General features: G+C 27.7%; 2 protein-coding genes across 2 annotated transcripts; one reads left to right on the forward strand and one right to left on the reverse strand.

Moving 5' to 3' along the window:
* The first annotated feature begins 2,753 nt into the window (after positions 1 to 2,753).
* LOC108474582 (amidophosphoribosyltransferase, chloroplastic) lies at positions 2,754 to 5,301 on the forward strand. The gene is made up of 2 exons (XM_017776551.2): positions 2,754 to 2,777; positions 3,150 to 5,301. The coding sequence occupies exons 1-2, from the start codon at positions 2,754 to 2,756 to the stop codon at positions 4,980 to 4,982; spliced, it is 1,857 nt and encodes a 618-aa protein (XP_017632040.2). The 3' UTR covers positions 4,983 to 5,301.
* A 1,129-nt stretch (positions 5,302 to 6,430) lies between these two features.
* On the reverse strand, positions 6,431 to 9,376 carry LOC108476408 (bZIP transcription factor 29). Its single transcript, XM_017778622.2, has 5 exons — positions 8,952 to 9,376; positions 7,580 to 8,825; positions 7,367 to 7,499; positions 7,199 to 7,283; positions 6,431 to 6,989 (listed from the first exon to the last, which is right to left on the reverse strand). Exons 2-5 carry the CDS (start codon positions 8,818 to 8,820, stop codon positions 6,790 to 6,792), a joined length of 1,659 nt encoding a protein of 552 aa, XP_017634111.1. The 5' UTR covers positions 8,821 to 8,825; positions 8,952 to 9,376; the 3' UTR covers positions 6,431 to 6,789.
* Between the last annotated feature and the right edge of the window lie 9,755 nt (positions 9,377 to 19,131).

Genomic DNA, 19,131 nt, shown 5'->3' on the forward strand with positions numbered 1-19,131 from the left:
AATATTATTTTTTTAATATCTAAGATTTAATTTATAAGATTATGGGTCGAGTAAGGCCAAGTCAACCTAAATTTTAGGTGGTTTTCTAGACCCAACCCATATTAATCTTTTTATATTATTTTGCCTAAACTCTTTTATTTTTTGGATGGACCTTTAGGCCTCGATAGGTGGTTTGGGCCAAAAATCTTACTCGATGCCTGACTCGTTTAGAAAATGAATCTTACTTTTTATCTAAATCCATTTTCAAGCCTATATTTTTATTCAAACTCTCTCACTTTTTGGGTGTGCATTCGAACTTAGATGAATAGCCCGACTCATGATCAAGTCTAATTATAAAAAAAGTTATTTATTATCTCATCAATTTTATCATATTATTAAATTTTAATTAAATAAAGAAAGACACTTTCAATAATTATAAGATTTATGCTAATTATAATATTTAATTTAATTGACATCTTTATTATACATCAACTCGAAAATAGTTGATTTGAATGTACTCGAGTGTCTCGATATCATTCAATTTAAATAATTTAAGAATTATATAAAATATATGAAACTTAATTAAATTTTATAAAAATATTTTTAAAATGATTCATATTAGATATTGAATAAAATATATTTATAAAATGAAAATAATATTTTTAAAAATTTATAATTACAATTACAAATATAAAAATAATAATATATCTTATCAAATATTATCCTCGATAAATCCAAAGCCAACCAAGTAATTGTAAGAAGGTTAAATTTTTTATTAGTCCTTATATTTTACAAAATTAAATATTTAGTCTCTATATTTTAATTTGATCAATTTAGATCTTTATACTTTTGAATTTTGAAATTTTAGTTTCAACCCAAACAGTAACAACTAAGTTTGCTTGTTTAAATTTAATTACTAGTTTTGTAATATGCATACAATTGTAAATTTAGTCCAAAATTTTCAATTGGAACATTCAAAGCCGTAAATTTTGAATTCAATCTTGACGCAAACGATAATTGTTAATCCATTAATTGATCTTTTAGCTAGTAATAAATGGAAATAACAAATTGACATGACATCACACATATGATATCATTTGGTGAGTCCAAAAATTTTAAAATATAAAGAGTAAGAAGATTAAAAATATCAAATTAAAATACAGGAACTAAATATAAATACGAGAACTAAGGACAACTTAGATGCTATTTATGCAATGTGTGAGTTGAATATAAGATATTAAAATTCCTTTTTTAACAATTTCAAGGCTTTATTTGCAATTATTCAATAATTATAACACCTATATTTTGGTATAAAGCTATTTGACAGGAAAACATGATTTATTAATTTAACATTCCATTTATGAAAAAAAAAAAGGAAATAAATTACTGCCCATAGTAAGATTACTTAATTTTATTGAAGTTACAATTATATTAATAAAACTAAATTATTAATAATTAATTTATCAACTAACTATAAAAATATCACAAATGTTCTTATACTTAAAAATAGATAAATTAATCTATATCGTTAAATCAAAGAGTAAATTAGTTTTTTTTGTTAAAAATTATCTATTTCTACCGTTAAATTTTGGTATAGCCTGACGTACATAAATTTAATTTATCCTTTTTTTTAGTAGAGAAGGCAAAATGCTATTTGACACTTTCATGGTACTTTTATCATGAACCAACATAAATCTAAAAAATGCGATCTCAGAGTTCCCAATGCCTCCACATTGTCATTGAAACTAATGTTTAAGTGACAATTCAAATTTTATTTTAATTCAAGATTTTTCGTCGGGAAAGTCTGTTTAGATTTAATCCTTACGTTCTGTTTAGATTTAATCCTTACATTTTTATTTTTAAGAATTTAGTCCCTCTATTTTTCATATTTTTAAATTCAAGTTCAATTGTTAACGTAATTTTTTTCTGTTAATCTTACTACTGTGAAATTATGACATAAAATAAAATACTCCATTAAGTAGTTATATACCTAAAATAAAGTTGAATCTACAAGGACTGACTATCTAATTTCGCCTTTTTTCGTGACCAGAATCGTTGTCGCGGTCAAAGTCGTGCCCATGACTTGTGTGTAGCAATGTTAAAAGAAAAATAAGGGGTTTAAATTGATTAAGATAATAAAATAATAAAATACGAAATATAATAAAATAAAATAAAACAGATTTGAAATTGCAAAAAAAAAAATTAAGAAAATAAAATAGATGGGTAAAAGTAAAAGAGTTGAAATAGCATAATAGAGTATGACGCAAGAATGGAAAAAAAAATAAAGAATCTATTAAACGCCGAAGGCTAAGTGTGTGTTTAATTGATTGTAGCACTAGGTATTTATACACCCTTCTAGTGCTAACTTTTAATTAAATTTTTAAAAATATTATCGTTAAATAAATCAAAATTTAAAAATCAAATTTAAACTTAAACTAATTACAAAGTTTTAACAATATTAAAAACTATTCAATATTTATCCAGCTAATTTAAAAAAATCTTGAACCTTTTAATCTTTATCCAGTCATCTTTATATCTTCAATCTTTCAATCAAGCTCTCCTATTTATTTTTTGTTTCAATTTAGCTCTTCTTTATAAGAGTTTAAATTCAACACACCAACTTCATTCCAGATAAGAAAAACTCAAATTTAATAGTATTTATCCGATAATTAGCCATAATTCGTCATTTTGGATCAATTTGATTCTCAATCTTCAAAAATTAATCAATTTTCTTTTATTTAGACAAAAAAAATTTGACTGGCAATGAAACCAACATGGTATCTTGCTTAGCATTTCATGTATAGTTGAATGTTGACGTTGATAATAATTTTTATGAACTTTTTTTTGGAAAGTTTAGAAATTTTTAATATACTTTTCTGAGTTTTTATGTAATACACGTGGATTATCACATGGGTTACAATGTTATCGTCTTTAAAATATTAACATTTCAATAAAAATTTCCAATAAAATAAAAGTAAATTGTTTAAAATTTGAAGGTCAATATCAAAATAATTGAAAAAACTTCAAAGTAAAAATAATAAAAGAGATCTACTAGGGACTAAATTTGTTATTATACCAAGTTTAAATTCTCACATATCTCTTTTTACGAGAATCTCGTGGCGACTAAGCCACCTCACATCTTCCTTTGATTCTTCTCTCCAAAAACCTAGAGAGAGAAAACAGGGCCTCTTACCCCCTCTCTCTCTACCTTTAAAATCCAATTCCTTTTCCTCCCTCGAACTGTGTTTTACATCCATGGCTGCCTCCACCACCAACCTCTCTCCTTTATCATCACATCTATCAAAACCCATCACCAACAAACCCCCTTTTATCTCTTCCCCCAAACCCTACTAAACCCCCTTTCTCTCCGTCTCAAATCTCTTTTCCGTACCCACAAACCTCACTGCACCGTCTCCTCCAAAAACCCCATCGCTGACTTCTTTCTGGCAAACAAACCCGACCCAGAACCCAGTTTTATCCCTTCTTTCATCGACGATGACAAGCCCCGTGAAGAATGCGGCGTTGTGGGCATATTCGGTGACCCAGAAGCCTCACGTCTCTGTTATTTAGCCCTCCATGCCCTTCAACATCGTGGACAAGAAGGTGCTGGTATTGTAGCAGTGAATAATAATGTTCTTCAATCGGTCACCGGTGTGGGTTTAGTTTCCGATGTGTTTAATGAAACCAAACTTAGTCAATTACCTGGTGAAATGGCAATCGGACATGTAAGATATTCAACCGCCGGTTCATCAATGTTAAAAAATGTACAACCTTTTGTAGCTGGTTACAGGTTTGGTTCTGTTGGTGTTGCACATAATGGGAATTTAGTGAATTATAGAACTTTAAGAGCTATGCTTGAAGATAATGGTTCGATTTTTAATACTAGTTCGGATACTGAAGTTGTTCTTCATTTAATTGCTATTTCAAAAGCTAGGCCATTTTTTTTAAGAATTGTTGATGCTTGTGAAAAGCTTGAAGGTGCTTATTCAATGGTGTTTGTAACTGAAGATAAACTTGTTGCTGTACGTGATCCTTATGGATTTAGGCCTTTAGTTATGGGAAGGAGAACCAATGGTGCCGTTGTGTTTGCTTCCGAGACGTGTGCACTCGATTTAATCGAAGCGACGTATGAACGAGAAGTGAATCCCGGTGAAGTTCTTGTTGTTGATAAAAAAGATGGTGTTCAATCACTCTGCTTGTTGCCTCACCCTGAACCAAAGCAATGTATTTTCGAGCATATTTACTTTGCTTTGCCGAATTCGGTTGTGTTCGGACGGTCTGTTTACGAGTCTCGACATGTTTTCGGTGAAATACTTGCTACCGAAGCTCCGGTTGATTGTGATGTTGTTATTGCAGTGCCGGATTCTGGTGTGGTAGCTGCTCTTGGTTATGCAGCTAAAGTAGGGGTTCCGTTTCAACAAGGGTTGATTCGTTCTCATTACGTTGGAAGAACGTTTATCGAGCCTTCGCAAAAGATTAGAGATTTCGGGGTTAAGCTTAAGCTTTCCCCGGTTCGTGGTGTGTTGGACGGTAAAAGGGTTGTAGTTGTTGACGACTCGATTGTTCGTGGAACCACGTCTTCAAAAATCGTTAGGTTGATTAAGGAAGCAGGGGCTAAGGAAGTTCATATGAGGATTGCTAGCCCACCGATTATCGGTTCTTGCTATTACGGAGTGGATACGCCGAGCGCGGAGGAATTGATATCGAACCGAATGAGTGTTGAGGAGATCCGAGAGTTCATTGGATGTGATTCCCTTGCGTTCCTCCCATTCGATAGCTTGCAGAAAATGTTGGCTAGCGATTCTCAGAAGTTCTGTTACGCTTGCTTCTCCGGTAAGTATCCTGTTATGCCGAAGGAGGTTAAAGTGAAAAAAGTAGGTGATTTCTTGGATGATGGATTGAATGGACCTATGGATTCCATCGATGGAGGCTGGGTTAGAGGTCCAAAAAATATCGATGTTGAGAAAGAAATCGATCCGTTGTATCAACAGAGTAAGATTTAGGGTTTAGGGTTTAACTCGTTTTGATAATTTCTGTGTTGGTCAGTGATTTTTTTAGGGTTCTTCACTTCTTCTACCACATGAAAGCTTTATACAATTTTGTCCCCATTATTTTCTTTTTGCAAAAAAACTAGTCTCCATTTTATAAATGTTGGGTTTTGATTTCTTTTTGCTTGTAAACAATAGACAAATAGATGAAATCATATTATTACAGGGATTTTGTTGTAATTATTGACAATTATTTCTTGCAAGCCTTTATGTTTCTTTTTATATATTTTCTTTTGATTATGGGAGTTTAAGGACTTCACAATTAATTGCTAAATTATGTTATTAGCCCTTTTATTATACATATGTTGTGAATTTAACCTTTGATTATTTTTCTAGTTTTGAAATTTCTATTTTAATCACAAAATATCTGTTAAATTTTGTCACTGTAAAATCGTGTAATGCTATATTAATTTGCTATTTTATATATTATTCAAAAAATTAATTAATAAATTTAATAATAGTTATTAGTATTTCAAAAATACAATCGGAAGCATAAACTAAACCTATATCAATGCGCATAATACAAAAATAATAGTGAAATTTAACCAAATAAATTTAGTTAAAATTTAGTTGTTAACATTTGGATTCGAACTAAAATGACTAAATCCATAACTTAAGCACTAACATACGTAATAATATCATAATTTGGATAAAAGTGCCATGAGCCTTTATACTAGAAATCTGATTAAATTTTATCTTTTTGCTCAATAAATAGATAAATTAGTCCTAAATATTAGACTAAAAATAAATTAATCTTTTAAAATTCCATTTATTTTTACAATTAAAATTTGTCTCTATACACAAGAATAAAAAACATGCGACAATTTTAATAGTAAAAATAAATTAAATTAATAATAAAAACCAATTTACTGATGATTTAAGGTACAAAAATTAATTTGTCTATTTTTGAATAAAGTGAAATATAATCAGACTTACTATAGGGTCCTATACGGTACTTTTACCCCGTTTAATTCAGTTTAACAAGCCATTAATCTAAGCCATGCATGATATCCGATGTTTCCATAATCGTACTAATGGTCAATTCAACCAAACAGCAATTATTGTACCGTTTGAGGTTTTTCAATTACGCAGCATATTACAATTTTTGTTAAAACAGTACTATTTAATCGCAACAATTATTACAACAACCGTAATGTTTTATTAAACCCAAAACAATCTAAACTCAAAATCACTCAAACAAATATTCCAAAATGACTTAAATGTAAACCAATCAAAACATGAAATTATTTAAAATTGTAATGACCCGACCCAAAAAATCTAAAGCCGAACCAATAAAAAACTGAATTTTCATTATGCATTTTATAATTTTTAAAAATTCTAATTAAACCCCCCAAAATTTTTGAAAATTTTAAGCAAACCCCAAAGCTTAAATGGCAACAATCTGAACTGAAATATAAATATACTCAATTAATAGAAACAAACAAAGAGAGAGCCAATATTTTGTGTTGTCAATGCAACAAATCATGTCAAACTTGATGCTTACATTCCAATATAATTTATCTACCATAAATAAGTACAAAAACTATAGCTATATATGATATATAATTGTTTAAGCTATATATATTACTTTATTCCGTGATCCGAGATGGATACCTGAGGCAGGTTGAACCGTGATTTTACCACGACCGTGAAACTCGTCAAACTTGGAAATCAGAAACCAATGAATGGATGCAGATGAAGTTATGAAATAATGAGGCATAAGGTGATTTTTTCAAATCTTACGAATGCCGGGACTCGGCAGCTACTGATTAGACTCGGATTTTGCAGCTGTGTTCCCGTTCTGCTGTTGCTGGTGGAACTGTTGCTGGTGTAGCTGGAACATCTGGCGGCTAATGGGAAGCTGCTGCGAGACCATGCCTTTGGATGGATCAGAATCGCCACCTAGTTCTTGAGTAGCGAGCTTTAATCGACGGACTTCCGCGGTTAATGTTTCGTTTAGAGCTGTGTCCAAAAAGCAACACAATAAGACAAGGAACGAGTTAAGAACAATCATGTTTTCCCGTGTACGAGACTTCGTAAACAGTGGGAGCAGACTTGGATTTGTTTTACTAGATGTGTATCGATACTACTACAACCCGAAAGTAGCATGCAATCTAAAACAAGTTAAAAGATACAAACAGTAGAGCATGCTAATGAAAATTCGATTATACCGTCACGGAGTTGTGCCTGTTGTTCCATGGATTGAATACGAAACTTCAACTCGTTGTTCTGATTGGTAAGCCCAACGGAATCTCTCTGCATCGATTTAAAGTTCAAGGATGAGAAACAGGAAAGTATGGAATATATCCTATAACATTAAAAAGCTCTAAATCTTCAACCTGTAGAAGTGTTAATTGAGCCGATAATGTGGTAGCTTCAGTTTGCAGGGTCTGAACCTTGTGCTCCAACTCGGAAATGTACCGCATCTTCCTTTCTTTGGAACGAGCAGCTGATTGACGATTAGCCAAAATCCTTCAAAAGAAACAACTGATAAGTTAATTGGCAATGCTTTAGTACAGTCGAAAAAGATATTAAATCAAGCAATACAATACCTCTTTGCACGCTTTGGATCAGTCATTGCGATTTCTGCGAGCTTCTCGTTTGCCATAATTTTCTTCAGTTCAGCTTCACTGAACTCACCGTTTCCGAGCTCCAAACTAAAGGCAGCTGAATTCCCATCAATTGAATTGCTTGGTGAGAGTTGTCCAGGACGAGATCCGGGTGAAGGAGGTAGTTTTGGTGATTCGTCACTGAAGTTCAACTTCCCCATAAAACTATCCATCGAAACACTTCGATAATGTCTCGAAGTAGGAGCAATGTCACCCCCTGCACTCCTTTTGTTCCCTTCTCTTTTCTCAGTTGAATAAACTCCGCCTCGTGTCACACTATTCCCGCTCTCGTTCGCACTGCTTTCCGCTTCATTGTCACTACTATCGCCACCGTTGGTCTTTGTTCCACTCGCTCGGCTATCTAAATCTTCGTGATTCTCGTTATTGTTGTTCTTATCCTCGGAAGAATTCAATGCATCGATGTTATCCAAATTCATATATGCCGAAAACAAATCATCCATTACTTCCCCTTCCGATTTCCTCTCACCCATTCCTTCAACGTTACCATCAATACCTCTTTCCCAACTCGTTTCCTTTTTAACCAACTGAACTGGCCTAGGCACACCCGAATTCTCAAAACCGCTGCCCCTTACCGGTGGGGTTACCGTATTAAACCCGAAAGGAATATCACTATTGGACCGCCTATGTGATTTTCGTGGTGGCAAACTTTCTCCAACCCGAGGAGAACTCGCCTTTGGAAAAGGCGAGGGCGGTAACAACGAATGCGAATCTTCCATACACACATCGTTCGAAATTTGGCTCACCGGCGCAGGACTCAACGGCGGCAACGAATCGAACGAAAAGAACGACGAAGGTTGTGACAAAGACCGAGAATGAGTCTGTCCAAGACTAAAACCCTGAGAAGAACCCATTTGATGGCTCGATGGACGAGACACAGGGATCTGTGAATAAGGCGAAATGGGTGGGATCTGGTTAGGGTGTGAAGGAGGAATACCAACTCTTTTATTACCATCACCACCGCCGCCACCTCCACCACCGCCGCCGTTAAAGTTTTGTCCAAAATGAGAGAAATGCCTAACAGCCCTGATTTGATTAGGGTTCAATTGAGGTATTTCAAGACGATTCATTGATAAAACTTGTTTAGGAATCGAAGAAGATGATGTTCCAAATGAAGATTGAATCCTTTGCATCAAATCAGTATTACCTTCTTCACTATCTCCCATTTTTCCTTAACAAAAAAAAAAAACAATTTAAGCTTAACCCAATTGAATTGAAGCCATAAACAACAACATACTAAAATTAAACCCAGATAAAGAAACAAAAACAACATTTTGTAGTGTTTTTCTTTAAGTACCTTAAAAACAAAGAACAAGTGCTATACTGCTACCTTTCTCACGCACATATACACAAACACTTTACCACCTTCTTAGAGGATAGAATCATCAAAAATGGTGAAATAAAGAGGTTATTGGGATTCTGTTTCTTGCTCTAGAAACTTTGACAAAAAGAAGAAAAGGATGCTTTTTTGTTTGTTCTTTTTTCTTCAGTGTTGAAAAACGAAATACCCCTTTTTAGGGAGGGGATTTTTTATTTTTTATTTTGGAAAAAATAAAGATTGGATTTCATGAGATGCACGTAATCTAATTTCTACGCGTGAAATTTGCATTTGGGATTTGAATTTCAATTTGATTCCGACTGCATTTCGCAAAATTTTCTAATCCCCTTTGTCTCCGGAGCTTATTTAGCATTTTTGTTTTCGTCTCTCAGTCAAAGTCCTAAATCCTAATACCAACATCAGAGGCAGCAACTATATGAATCCATCAGACAATTTTGAGATCTCAAGTTTGAATTTTTTTTATAATTTTATTACAAATTTTGGTAATTTCTGTTTTTTTAACTGAATGTTTATTCATAACTTCTTCTCAATTCATAAATAAAATGATAATACTTTTTAATACACTCAAACCCATGTTTTCTTACATTGACAACAATGTCCATAATAATTAATTTAAGACTCAATCAGTCAATTTTGAACCTTCTTATTTATTGATAAATGGTTGAAAAATAGTGGAAATGGAATTTTCTCATAAAAACATGTAAAATTTTTGTAATAAGAGTCTGACTGTATTTTGTCCTATTCAGGTTAAAAATTTATAAATTAGCCCTTATATGTTAAACTAAATAGTATATTAATATTTTCTATTAAAATTTTTATCTATTTATATTATTAAAAATTGGTGCGACTGACAGAATAACCAGGCACTCCATGTATACCTCATGTTGATGTACAATAACAAATTTTTAATAATAAAAATAGATAAAAATTTTAACAAAATAATCGATTTGCTCTTTTAACTAACACATAATGACTAATTTACTAATTTTTTAATAAAGGGACAAAATATAATCTGATTCTAAATCACATCATTTTATTTTAAAATATTATTTATATTTAAATTTTTCACTGATTTAAATAAAAATATTTATTTTATATTGTAAAAATAAAAATAATTCTAATTAATTAAATAAACCCAATTTGAAACCTTGTGGTTTGCATCGATTTTTGTTTTTTTTTCTCTTGTTGAACCCTGACCAACATTGTATTTTACAAATAAGAGACTAAGTAACATAAATGTCAATTTGTGATTTTTGCTCTTTACTATACTCAATTTTAGAATTTAGTCCTTTTATTTTTTAGAGTGATCCATGTAATATGACATATTTAGATCATAGTCCTCCAACACTTTAATCATCATAATTTGACCAAAATTTTATAAGTATTCAAATACAAATCTTATAATTATTAGATATCATTTTTAATAACAATTACACAAATCAATTGGATTAGGATTTTATCAGTTGTTTTTAAATGAAATCGTATATATTAACCATAAGTTTTAATTTTTGTTTTTTATAGAAAATAACATTAAGCGAGTACATCAAATCCAATCAAACTCATGCAGAGAGAGTATTATCCGACAATAAAACATCTTGAATTGACGAAAGGGGTCTTCAAATAAAATTAAATTCAAGGACTATTAGACTCATACTTGACCATTCGATTAGTAAGTACATTTTGACTTCTTGAAATGTGACGAATCCGTATCCTGCAGTCACTGTTGATGAAGCTGTAAATTAAACATAGCTCAACTAAGCTAGGTACAACCCACTAATAAACACTCAACAAGCATAGATTTTAATATTAAATTTTATTATATTTTTTTATCATTTTAGTATTAATCATTTGTGGCAGTAAATCTTTATATATTTCTAAATTAGCATATTTTTTAATATTTATTTCTTGAGATGACTAAAATGTTAACATAATATTTACATGGTGCATATTGATCTTCTACTATATTTTTTTTTTTTCCATTCTTATAATTATTATTTTTTTTGTGAATTACAATAGAAGGGTAAAGCTCTAATAGCAACACGACTAGTGCGGTTCGAACCCATGTCACACCTTGGGCAGTGAACGCCCTGACCATTAAGCCAACACACGAGTCTCCAGTTAATTCCTTACTTTGATTTATAAGATAAAAAACAATTATAATTTCCAAAAAAAATTGATAACATGCCTAATTTATTGGAATTTAATGAAAAGAAAAGATTTTATATCCCTTAAAATATTTTGTTAAGGTTGAGAAAATCGAAAATATTTTAAATATATTATAATTTTAAATTAATCAAAATAATTGAAAATTGTTATGTTTTTTATTTAAAAAACCAATCACATGATTAATTTATACAAATATTTAAAAAAACCATTTAATTTTGTAATTTCTTTAAATTTCAATTCAAGTTAATTTCTATTTGACCAAATTGCACACAAAATCACAGCAAAAACAAGCAATGCATGCACGTTTTGCAATGTCAAATTATTAGATGAGATAATGCAATGAACTTGCGTTACAATTCATGGGTGCTTATAAGCAATCTCCCAAAAGAAAATAATATTATCCTTATCATCATTATCCAATATTTATTTTATATTAAATTAGAAAAAAATTAAATATTATTTTTCACCGGTTGAGTCTTAATTCAATTAGCATGGGTATTATTGTCAATGTAAGACATGAGTTCTAGTGTGCTGAAACACATTATCTTCTTACTCACGGGTTGGAGAAGAACTACAAATAATTTTAGGCATTATGTCAAAAATATATATATATAATTATTAAAAAATTAAATATTTTTTTAATTTTAAACAAATTGAAATATGAATACATAATTTATCCTAATACAAGACAAGACATGTTTTTGGGACCAACCATAATTCAACTATAATTTTTTAATCTGAAATATTTTATCATTATATTAATTTATAAATTAATAATTTATAATGATATAATTTTACTATTTTTGAGGTTGTGTTTGCCTTTATTACAAGAAAAGAAAGTAAAATATCTCTCCAAATCTTATCAACTTCGATATTCAAGAAATTTGAATAGTTTAATCTTTATCAAATTTAAAATTGAAAATAGTTAATTATGATAATTAATATTTTTCGCCATAAGTACATAATTTAATTGATATACTTTAATATTTATATATTCTATTAATTTAATTTAATTCTATTATATATATATATATATATATATTTGGATAAAGTGTTTAAAATTTTAAAATCTATAAGAGTTCAAAACAATATAAAAATTAGCTTAAAAAATACTTATGAAAATAGATAGAATATGTAAGATTTGAGGTTAAATTTTTATTGTATCAATTAAAATTACGTAAAATTGACCAGAAAAAATAAATGTTGTGATTATTTGTTCTTAGATGTTCATTTTTTAAACGATTTTTAATATATATATATATATATATATATATTCAAACTACATGATATTATATTGATGTAATTTGAAAGTTTCAATCATTTTGACTTGAATTTGTGAGAAATCAAACAATGAATAGATCTAAAATATGAGTCAACTATGAAAGTTTCATTATTATAATGGAGTATGTTGAGTAGGAAGCGGAAATTGGTGCCTCAAAATTCAAATTTCACTTTATTTAAATACATTTAAAATATTTTGGGAAAAAAATGGACATTAAAAGGAAAAAAAACAATTTACCCATTTACAACTCAAATTTAATTAAAAAATTAATTTTTTAATTTTTTAAATAAATAGGATAAAATGTAATTTAACTTTTAGTATTTTTACCAATTATAATGCATGGATCTCTGTCCTACTCTGATCATATTTATTCTTTTTATGATAATACCTAAAATTATTTATAGTTCATTCTCAGCTCATAGAAAAAGAAGATAATACGCTTCAACAAACTTAAACTCGCGTCCTCCTGCCTTAAGAATAATATTCATAACAGTTGAACTAAAACTGTTACAACCAACTAAATTAAATTAAAAACCAAAAACATTTAATCAGTAATAATTAATGTTAAGGTCCCACCATAGCCAAAGTTTCACTTTTTTTTTTTTTGGTAATTATTTATCTTAATAATGTTTAAAAAAATTATCGTGTCATTTATCTTAATTCCAAGCTACCAGCAGACAGACAGGTACATGCAGTTGAGACCAAACGAATATATATTTGTTATGATTAAGTGTAAGAATAATTCATTGATTTCTTTTCTGTTAAACAAGAAAAAAGTATTCAAATTCAATGTTTTTGGTGTAATCGATTCAATTAAATTAATCATGATAATTAATTTAATTACGTAATAAATAAAATAAATTATTTCGATAAGTTATTGATTATAAATCAATTAATTGGTTTAATCAATTTTATATATACTATTTTTAAAAATTATTTTTATAATATGTATAATTTTTAGTCAACAAATAATATAAAATTTATAAAAACTTAAAAAATAGCGTGAAGTATAAGTGAATTATCATGCGGATTATTATGTTTAAAATTTAACATTTTAGTCAATATTTCTGTTAAAAATAATAATTCAACTCTCTTTAAAAGATTGAGAGCTAAATTTAGTTTAAAAAAAAGACTAAGGACCTAATTGACAAAAAATATGTAAAGGGCTAAATTTATCATTATGTTGAAAAACAATAACTGATTTAAGATTAAAATATATCATAAGTCTATGTACTTTTCCGAAATTTAGAATTTAGTTCTGTATTTTTATATCTAGGAATTTAGTCACTCTACTTTTCAAATTTAAAATTCAGGTCTAACTGTTAACAATATTAAGTTTATTTTGTTAAATTTAGATTCATTGCGACGCCATCTTTTTAATTACATTACTACCGAGTGACTTTAAAAAATAATAATAATATGTCACACTAACAAGTTTAACCAGGAAAAAATTAACAATACTAATAGTTAAACCTAAATATTAAAATTTGGAAAAAAAGACTAAATTCTTAAAATAAAAATACGAGAATAAATTCTAAATTAGTTCAATTAAAACCTCAATTAATTGGTAAAAGGATAAGATTGAGGGATTAAATTGAATTTACAAATTTTTAATTGAAAGGATCATGTCCCTCTGCTATTTTATCAAAGCCATAATTTTGATACATTGAAGCTAGCTCAGATTACAAAATAAAATTTAAAAGAGGGACCATTATAGTATAATATCTGAACTCAATGTCCCACCATTATTCATTTATGTCCTTAAGAAAAAAAAATTGTATAGAAATTCCCATGACATTGCAATCCTACAAATTTTGTCCAAAAAAAAAAAAAACAACACAAATGTTGCCAAAATTACAATTATGTCATTTACGATAGGTCCCTCAGAATCAATTACTATTAAAATAAATTAAATAAAGTCAAACTTTATTAGAGTTAATATTTAATGTTTAATAAAGTAATTTTTTCGTGAAAAATTAAAAGAAAATTGAAACCCTAAAATAAATAACTACTAATGTAATTTTTATATCATTTTGTCACTCAAATTTTTTTGGGTTATTCAATTATAAAAATTACAAAATAGTCATACAACTATTTAATTTTGTCTTTTTAGTCACCCAATTATCTTAGATTTTTTTTATTTTTACATTAGCTAGCTGGTAAAAAAATTAAATAATTGAATAATCATTTTGTAACATTTTATAATCGAGTGACCTCCACTATAATTTACCTGTTTTTAAATTATAACCTTAAAATTGAAGATATTACACGTTTAAAAACATTCGAACACCCGTTTTATATTATTTTTTAAATTAAAATACATATTTCTAATCAAAACGTGGAATCCAAGGTTACTAAACTTACTTTAAAGTTGCCCTACTTATCTTTGACTAATTTACATTGGTGGAAAAAAAATCATAGGCATTGCTTGTCTCATAAGTTATAAAGAAAATTATCTAGACATTCATTTAGTCCTTTCCGAATTATTAAAAATAAAAATATTGAATGGAAGAAATTTCTAATCTTCTAATATTTACGTTTATGTTTTCGTTACTTAATTTTAAAATTTTAACTTACGAAAAGCTTTTTATTAATTGGTATAATAACATATTTAGTCCTTAATACTTACAAACTCTATCAATTTCATCCTAATTTCAAATAATTTAATAAAATTAACCCTTCACACTTACAAATTTTATCAATTTGATCCACAATTTTCCTAATCAAACTTCTCTCAACTAACAAACCATGTTTCGAGCCAATTCCCGATGCCATCGAGTCTATCTTGAAAATTTATTTCCTTTTCTTTCTTTTTTTTTTCATTAGTTTTCTTCTAAATGCAATATTTTATATCCCTTTTATTGATAAAATTTTGGCTAAAGAAATGGAAAAACTTTATAAAAAAAAACACTGTAGATTTAATCTTGTTGTTAACAGTATGATATTTCTTCAATGTACATAAAAATAGTCCTCAAAGTTGGTCATTGAAAATGGAAATTAAATATAGAGTTAAAAATATGGCTTTGAAAAATCTAATTGTTAAATCAATACTTATATAAAAAATCATGGACATTTAAATTTTCATAAGAAAAAAATGTGAATGAATTAAATAAATTTCCTTCTTGTGCCTTTTTAATTTTATAATTTGATTAAGAGATTTTTATGTGTTTTATTTTTTAATTTTAAATCCACAATAAGCAATACATATTACTAATATTATGATTTAGTGTCAAATCATTTACCAAATTAATTAAAAACTAAAATTATGTTAGTCAAGGTGAATTTTTTATTTACAAATATTAAATTATTTATATAATTTTATTATATATTATATTTTCAAAATTTATATTTTCTACTATTTTTAATGATGTTTAATTAATTTTTAACAGAAAATTCTTAAAATATAAACAAAAGGGTTATGTCCGAAATTAGATAATTTCAACCATAAATAAAATAATTAATAGATGTGGAATGCCTTTATTTTAAAAGCTGAAAATTTTGATTAGGAAATTTAAGATCAAATTGATAGAATTTGTAAACGTAAAGGGTTAAATTTATTGAATTATTTTGAATTAGGATTAAATTGATAGCATAAAGTAAGCATTAAAGACTAGATGTATTATTATACCAGTTAGAAAAAAGACTTTTATTATCAATTTAATGACAAGTGACTAAAATAGGAAAGAATTTAAACGTTAGAGCTTAAATTGAAAATTTTTAAAGTTGAGTGACTATTTCTATAGTTTATTCTATTTAAAATTTTTTAAAAAATTAATTAAAATAACAAAATAAATTTAAATTTAAATCCCATTGTATTTGGATTTAAATTAACCCCAAATCTTTTTTTTCTTTTTAAAAATAATTTTTCTCTATTTTTTAATGAACAATTTGACATTTAAATAAAAGATAAAAATAATTAATTTTCATTATTTTCAATTAATATGATGTTGACGATTTTCAAATATATATTAATTAAATTTATTTAATGAATCATGTGACAAAAAAATTATTGAGTCCAAAAAACATAAATGAATCTCTCCCATCTTTCTTCTTCACCTTCGACCTTTCAAAACACTAAATAGTGAACCCACAATTATTAAGGAAAAAAGTCCAAAAAGTTTGGGGGTCCAATAATGTGCCACTTACCACATTGCATTAACTTCATTTTTTTATATTTAAAATAAATATCTATAGCCTTAACTGATATAGTGAATTAAATATCAACTCAATTAGGTAGGTGACTTATCTAGGGCCTTGATCCCTAAAATAATTTTTTAGGTTCTTTAAAATTTTAAAAATTTTAAATTAGTAAAAATAAAATTATATTTTACCCCTCAAAAATTTATAAAAATTTGATTTAATCCTTTAAAATTATAAAAATATAAGTTATTGAAATGATAAAATTATATTTTTACCATCGTAAAATTATAATTTAATTTCGGTCTCCTCTTAAAAAATGGCTTCGCCCTTGATTAGGTAGGAACTAAAATACCATTTTTTTATAAAGCAAATTATATTATTTTAAGGGTATTTTATCTTCTCATATTTTATATAAAAATTTACACATTTAATCGATTTGAACTTAAAACATATAACAACACCGACTCAATCAAGTGCTTAATATATAATATAGATGATTTGTCGTATAATAATCATATTAAAATTAGTTATTTATATAATATTAAGGGTTAATTGCATTAGCCATCTATCAACTATGATTCAAATTTTAAATTGAATCTCATGCTTTAAAACACTCTAATTGAATTTTGAAATATTAGTATTATATCAATTGAATCTTTCTGTCAGGTTGGGTGTTAAAACCAAACTCCAATGTTTAAAAAACGTGGATCAATTTATAGGTGCATTGATGACTTAAATCTGACATGATAAAAAAAAATCATAAATTTCAATCTCATTATCAGACTTTTAACACATTAAATTTAAAATTATATGTATGGTTGATACATGCGTATTAAAAAATTGGTCTTCGTATTCAGATTCAAGCTAGCATCTAACATTTAAGTTGATAATTAGACCAATAAAATATCAGATTAATACAATATTGATGCTTTAAGAACTAATTATAATCATTTTAAAATTTAAGGATGAATTCAAAATTTAAACCAAAATTAGGTGCAATTAACGATAATATTAAAACTACTTTCCAACAAAGGCGTTTCGTTATTCACGTGGCACGAAGCATCTTTGTTTGACCCGACTAGTTTATGAATACGTGAACATTGCTTTTCTGGACACGTGGCAGATTTATGTTTCATCAAGAAAAAAGTATGTGGAAACTTTCCAATAAACTAATATTTAATCTCAATTTTTTTATTTATTAAAATATCTACTAAAGCGAGTTAAGTAATTAATTATTCGTATTTTGTAAGTCTATTGTTTTAATTTCAAATTTTAATTATTTTTAACTTTATTTTAACTTATTTTATTGTTATTAATCTCAAAATTTGATTTTTATTTTGTTTTTGAATTCGGATTAAATTAAAAGCTTGATGAAATCATAAAAATAATTTAAAATTATAAGTCTAAAATATGTTATAATTTTTATACTTTTCGTACATTTGGAATTTAGTTCTTATACTTTTTAGATTTTGAATCTCATGTCCGACTATTAATATTGTTAAAATTATTTTTTAAACTCGCGTTCATTACAATGTTGTTTTTAGTTATATGACTATCAAGTAAGAATTTTTTTTTAAATGTCGCACCAACAAAATTAACGTAAAAAACTGTGTTAATAATTGGATTGAAGTTTTGAAATTTGAAAAGTGAGGATTAAATTTTTGAAAGTACAAGTACAATGACTATATTACAAATTTGTGACACAAAGATAAAATTTGAATGGTTGAGTGGCCAAAAATAGAAATTTATTAATAATTGAATATATATTTTGTAATTTTTTATAATTAAATAATTAAAAAATCATAATTCAGTGACTATTAATGTAATTTACCCAACTTTTTATCATTCGACCTTATCCGCTTAATTTTAAGTAGTTGTCAATTATCAACGATTAAAGCGAAAATTACGGACCCACCTTAACAGTTAGGCAATCCATTCCTCCATTAATAATTTGATTGCGAACGATGTCGTTTTATGTCTAGTAAATGTTCACTTGCTAAGGCCTTTGAGGATATTTTATTAGGTTAAATTCTACATTAGTCCCTATACTTTGAGTAAGATGCATCTTTAGTCTATGTATTCTAATTTGGTCGTTTTTAGTTCTTATACTTTTTTAAATTTTGAAATTTTTAATCTTGACATAAATAGTAACAATTAATCTGTTTAGATAAATTTTTATTATTTGTTCTTATTATGCGTAAGTTGTAGATTTAATATTTATTTTTCAATTTGATTATTTTCAATTTTTTGAATTTTAAAAATTTCACTCATTACTCGAACGCTAATATTTAAGTCCTTTAACTAAAATGACCTAACCTTATTTTTTGTGGGAAAAAAGATAACTTAAAGCGAAAAACTCAAAAAATTACACTAGTGACTCAAAGCAATAACATAATCTGCTTCAGTTAAACTTCTAGCTGATTGCAGGGGTTCCTCAAACAAATGGATTTCTATGGAATTAGTCGCTATACACTTGGCCATATGATCAACTACTGTATTTTGCGACCTCGGAATATGACGAACAAAGATCTTCTAATTTCGACTCAATAA

The sequence above is a fragment of the Gossypium arboreum genome, chromosome 3 (assembly GCF_025698485.1).
Source record: "Gossypium arboreum isolate Shixiya-1 chromosome 3, ASM2569848v2, whole genome shotgun sequence".
NCBI lineage: Eukaryota > Viridiplantae > Streptophyta > Magnoliopsida > Malvales > Malvaceae > Gossypium > Gossypium arboreum.